The 6,028-nt window shown below is 34.1% G+C and overlaps 1 protein-coding gene across 1 annotated transcript; it reads right to left on the reverse strand.

Moving 5' to 3' along the window:
• Positions 1-3,800: 3,800 nt before the first annotated feature.
• LOC101447684 (olfactory receptor 4C45-like) lies at positions 3,801-4,739 on the reverse strand. The gene has a single exon (XM_004461081.2). The coding sequence runs from the start codon at positions 4,728-4,730 to the stop codon at positions 3,801-3,803; it is 930 nt and encodes a 309-aa protein (XP_004461138.1). The 5' UTR covers positions 4,731-4,739.
• Positions 4,740-6,028: the final 1,289 nt, after the last annotated feature.

The following is a 6,028-nucleotide window of genomic DNA, read 5'->3' on the forward strand; positions in this document are numbered from 1 at the left end:
GAATGGTAAGATCTTCCCCTAATAAAATTCCCATTATAAAAGCCAACCCATTGCTGATACTTTGCATCGACAATCCTGTGGCAAACTAAGACAGCTACTAATGCAAAGTGGCATTTCCTACTAATTTTTCTAACTCTTCCTGTTTCAAACTCTAAGGGATTTTATTGCTCTGGATTCTAAAATATATGCCCTTGTTCATTCTATCTTTTCCATTGTTTTATAAAATCTGACCATATACCTTTTAGTGGTTTCACTCTTCAACAGTGTAGACTTCTATAATTAAAAATAAACTAATATTCTCTATACAAAAATGATGAGAAATGTACATAGTCATTATATCAAGGAAAAACATGTATGACTGATGGGACTTTGGGCTCAGTCCTATAAGAAAATGTGAAGCCATTTCAGTTTAAAATAAAATTAGATACCTAAAATAATAAATGCAAAAATTCCTGTTAAAAATTATTAGAATATAATATTTAAGAATATAGTCATGTACTAAACTTTCTTATGTGAGACAGAAAGAACAAAACGAATTGACAAATACGGGCATTTACTAAAGTATTTATAAATGACAAAAACAGAACATGAATGAAGCTAAATTAGTAGCCAATGGTGACTACATAATAGAAGATAGTTTCTACTATATATCAGCAAATAAACAGAATATATCCAGCACTTTTGCAAATAACTTAATCAACCAATAGATGTATAGGTAAATATATGAACAAGAAACTTACATTTTATGTGAACATTTTAACAGATGCCCAACCTCCACAGTAACCAGGAAAATGCCAATTATAGTAAGAATGAGATGCTATTTTTACATAATAGTTTGGCAATGACTAAAACAGCTGACAAAATCAAGTGTTGCCAAGAACACTGGCACATTGCTGGAAATAATATAATCACCATGGAAAGATAATTGCTGTTATCTAAAAAATAAAATAAAAACATAAATTTTGGCTTGCTTTTATTTTTTTTATTTTTTATTTTTATTATTTTTTCTCTATTTTTTTAAAATGTTACATTCAAAAAATATAAGAGGTCCCCATATACCCCCACCTCCCTCACCCCAACTCCTCTTACATCAATAACCTCTTTCATCATCATGATACATTCATTGCATTTGGTGAATACATTTTGGAGCACTGCTGTACCATATGGATAATAGTTTATATTATAGTTTACACTCTCCCCCAGTCCACCCAGTGGGCCATGGCAGGACATACAATGTCCAACATCTGTCCCTGCAGTACCACCAGGACAACTCCAAGTCCTGAAAATGCCCCCACATCATATCTTTTCTTCCCTCTCCCTACCCTCAGCAGCTACCATGGCCACTTTCTCCACATCAATGCTACAATTTTTTCCATTACTAGTCACAATAGTTCCATAGTGCAATATCAGTAAATCCACTCTAATCCATATACTATTCCTCCATCCTGTGGACCCTGGGATGGTGATGTCCACTCCACCTCTATATCGAGAGGGGTTTAGATTCCATATGGATGATGGATTGGCTTGCTTTTAGATGTCTCTTTATAGAAACCTCATGTTTGTGTACATAGAAATACATACAATGATATTCATCATATAATTGCTAGTATTAAAAAAATGGAAGCAATCAGACATTTATCAACAGGCAATGCTTAAATAGAAACTGGCATATATGATGGTTACTGTAAAATATTTAAATCAACTGGAAGACTATTTATTACTACAGATGTAACTTGAAAACAAATAATGAGTGTAAAAGTTGCTGAATTATTCCTCTAACACGATAACATTAACAGAAAAAGACAACACAAGAAACAAAATTATATTTTGCATATGTGTGCTTTTTTGAATGAGTGCGTGTATATGATGTCAGGTGATATATTTTAAAGGACTGGAAGACTACTACTTAATTCACATTATTGTTACCTGGCAGTGATGAGTAAAAGAGAAGAGCAGTCTTTTATTTTTATTTTTACATTCTAATTTTAAAAGGACAATATATTCATATATTATGTTACATAATTATAAAATTTAAAATGAACTAAGTACACATTAGAAGCACACTTGCTAAACTTAAGAATAGTTGCTTATTGGTGGCGAGAATATGTGTTTATGTATCTCTTCATTGTATTATGATGTATTTTTTTTTAAGTACTGTGGCCTGGGATTGAAACCAGGACCTTATATGTGGGAAGTTGGTGCTCAACCGTGAGCCTCATTGGTTCCTCTACGTTGTTTTTCATTTGTCTGTTTGTTTGTTTGTTGTTGTATTTTTGTTTGTTTTTAGGAGGCACCAGGAATCAAACCCAGGACCTCCCATTTGGGAGGCAGGTACTCAGTGGCTTATGCCACATTTGCTTCCTCATCATGTATTTTTAAACTTAAAAGTGAAACACTTGTGGATACATACATCTTTAGAGCTACTCTAAAGGAAGGTATTCTGAAAATACTCCCTCCTTGTCCCTAAATTCACCAGGAGCTACACCCTTATCTATATCTGCACTTAGTTTTGATGAGGGAGAAGTGGAAATTATAAGAAAAACATAAAACTGATGGAGTGAAGAGTTCCTAGACACAAAGCCATGGGAGGAGTCTAGAGGAACCATTGGAAAACCGACCTTGAAAAGGATAAGAAGTCAAATTAAGTGCTCTGCTAACATCTATGAAGGGTCTACTATGTTCCAGCAACCTCCCTTTATTTTTGAGCTGAGCCATTTTCCAAACATGATCTGTTACATCTCACCATTTAAGGAAGTAAGGAATCATTTTTCACTTTTACAGATGAAAGGGTGGAGACAGATGTTCCAACTTGCTTACAAGACTGATTAATGCCAGTGACAAGATGAGAAATCAGCCAAATTTGATATAAATCACTTAATCTCTGACTCAAAGAATCTAGTCCTGAATCTCTTAGTATTTCCTTATGTTCTTTGTAAGGATTGTTTTCTATAATACAGAATCGTGATCATCGTTGTCCAGCTCCATCACACAAATTTGTTCTCATCACTGGTAATATCCTATAATAATTATATTGTTTTCAGAGTCTACTTTTCCTCAGTGTTTAAAATAAGACTTTAATGTACAGATATTTTCTGCCTTAAATGTATAAGCCTTATCAGTTGTATTTCTTCTGTATCAGACAAATATTCTTCCAATTTTTTTTCATACAATTATATACTGCAAGGAATGTTGGTGATATAATTTTTAAAAAGTACCTTTGTATGCAAATCCTCACTTCTTTGAATTACAAATTGTAAAAATATTTTACTGCTGTGGTAAAAGAACATGTAAAACTTCTCAAACATAAACAGGTAGAAGGAAAAAAGCATATTCTGATGAAAGAACTTATTGAAATTTCTTTCCCTATTATTGTAAAACTATTTCATGAAAGATGGTTTGCTCTTTTGGCATAAAATTCAATTCCGTCTGTATTTTTGGATATAAAAGCTATTCAAAATATTTCTGTTGATCTGTTCCATATCCACAATCAGGGCTATGTTGTGACTTTTATGACCTGGATAAGATGTCTTCTTGAACATGATTCCTTCATAAAAACATAAAATATTGTATTTTATTTTTTTTAATTGAAACATTTCATGGGCCCTTGAAATTTTCATGGACTCTAGGCACTACGACTATTGTGCATAATGGATGTCGGCTCGATGCACTCTATGTGAGTTCCTAAAAAAAAATTTAGCTGGCAAGTATCAAGAATAGCCCAAGTTTAATCAGTTCAGAGGGAAAAGAATGTTTATAAAATATCACGATCCTTGTTTGCCTAAATTCTCCAACCACAAGATTTATTGATCATCTCTTTTCATAATTTTATCCCAGAGCTTCTTCATGACATTTTTTACTTCTGCATTCCTGAACGTATAGATTAAGGGGTTCAACATAGGAGTTATGAGTGTGCAAAACACAGTCACAGCCTTGTCAGCAGGGAAGGAAGTCATTGGTCTTAGATATAGGAATGAACAAGGTACAAAGAATAAGATGACGACAGTGACATGAGAGGCACAGGTAGAGAGGGCTTTGCGACGCCCTTCAGAGCTATGAGTCCTCAGGGAGCGCAAGATAAGGATATAGGAAGTAATTAGCATGCAAAAAATTAGTAAACACTGTGATCCACTGTTGGCAGCAATCAGGGGCCCCAAAGTGTGAGTGTCTGTGCAGGCTAGCTCCAGGAGAGGTAGCAAATCACACATAAAGTGGTCAATGACATTGGGGCCACAGAATGGTAACTGGATCATGAGCAAAGTCTGGATTCCTCCATGAATGAACCCCAAAATCCCAGCCATCCCCATAAGGACTCTACATACAGATTGGCTCATGATGGACATGTAGTGCAAAGGCTTACAGATGGCCACATAGCGATCATAGGCCATCACCATTAACAAGTTGATCTCAGTTCCAGCAAAGAAATGCTCAACAAAGAGCTGGATCATGCAGCCATTGAAGGAGATGGTGTTTTCCAGAGAGATCAGGTCAAAGATCATTTTGGGTGCTATGGAAGAAGAATATAAGCCATCTATAATGGACAAATAAGACAGAAAAAAGTACATAGGTGAACTCAGGGCTGGGCTGATGAAGATGGTGACTGAGATAAGCAGGTTACCTGCCAGTGTGATCAAATAGGTGGTTAAAAACAAAACAAATAAAATTTTCTGCAGTTCTGAATTCTGGGTCAAACCTAGCAGGATGAACTCTGTGACATTGCCTTTTCTTTCCATTGATTCAACTTGGGTTGTGGGCATGTGGTCCACCTGAAAAAATCACAATATTCCTAAGTGATGATCTTTTTAATTCAATACCAAAATATCTCCTCAGATTTACTGAGCTACACTTTCTCTTCACCTCTGACATTTTGCATAGTCCGAAGGAAGAATAGAAGAAACTTAAACTTCTCTTATTTCTTATTAATTGTATAGTGATAATACCTTATAGCATAACAGTAGAAGCAAGGCAATATTACGCATGGTGATTTATGGTAGATTTCCAGACATTTTCTAAAAGTCTCTGTATTGCAGTATTTGCTTTCTTTCACCATTTGGCACAAATTTTATCAATACTAATATTTTAATATTATGTTTCCTTTTGGCATGAATTTTTATAAGTATATGAAGAAAATATACTTTCAAAAGTCAACTGTGCAGTCAAATATGAATAAGCCAACCCTTACTCTATTTAAGCTGTGTTCTATGCTCTCTCATTCCTTTTGGTAAAATGAATGCACAAAAACACCCAGAGAAAGATGAATTTTTTTTTCATAAAAATGCCAGTTCATTGGGCATCATCCACTCAACAGCCCTGGATATTGTGTCTTGCTCAATAGACCATTCATTTAATGATCACTCTTTCATCTTGAGTATGATCAGGCAGGTAATGCAATTACTCCTGAAGAGCTCACAATATTACTTGTATGAGTTTTATATGCAATTGGTCTTTCTTGCACATATTATAATATTCCAGATTAGGTATATGTTCCTACTCATTTTCTATAAATTGAATTAAATGAGACAAGAAGTCTCTCTGAAGTTTCTATTGACTAGAAAAATGTTTGGATCGACAAAGGCAATACTATTTTCCATTCAGCATAACTTTAATCAATTATCATGAATTTGAGGTTTTCATTGATAACTGGTGGAAATATATATATATAAGAATGTGATATTTTTTGGATACTCTGTAATGGATTTTTAAGGGTGTATGCATGCTGTTGTTATAAAGAAATATAAGGTACTTCATTTTTTTCTTCTCTTTTTTTTCTCCTTTACCAACCCCTGACCAAAAAAAAATCACATATTTTTCCTTACAAATTTCTGGAAACAAAAGTAAGCATTAAAGGCATTTCAGTTTCATAGAAGGTCAGGAAAAAAGTCTTAGTTTTCAGAAAATCTGTTTCTGAGTTGTTTTCCCTCTAGCCAAGGCTCTAGCATTTGGTGACTGTATGGTTAATCATACTGTTTAGCATTAACTCCCAAAATTGACTTGGATATAATAATAAATGGAAAGAAAATTCAAACTCTCC

This window comes from Dasypus novemcinctus, chromosome 14 (genome assembly GCF_030445035.2).
Source record: "Dasypus novemcinctus isolate mDasNov1 chromosome 14, mDasNov1.1.hap2, whole genome shotgun sequence".
In the NCBI taxonomy this organism is placed as follows: Eukaryota; Metazoa; Chordata; class Mammalia; order Cingulata; family Dasypodidae; genus Dasypus; species Dasypus novemcinctus.

Bases quoted from the DNA above. Each gene is read 5' to 3' on its own strand.
- LOC101447684 (XM_004461081.2), bottom strand. From the start codon at position 4,730: ATGGAAAGAAAAGGCAATGTCACAGAGTTCATCCTGCTAGGTTTGACC.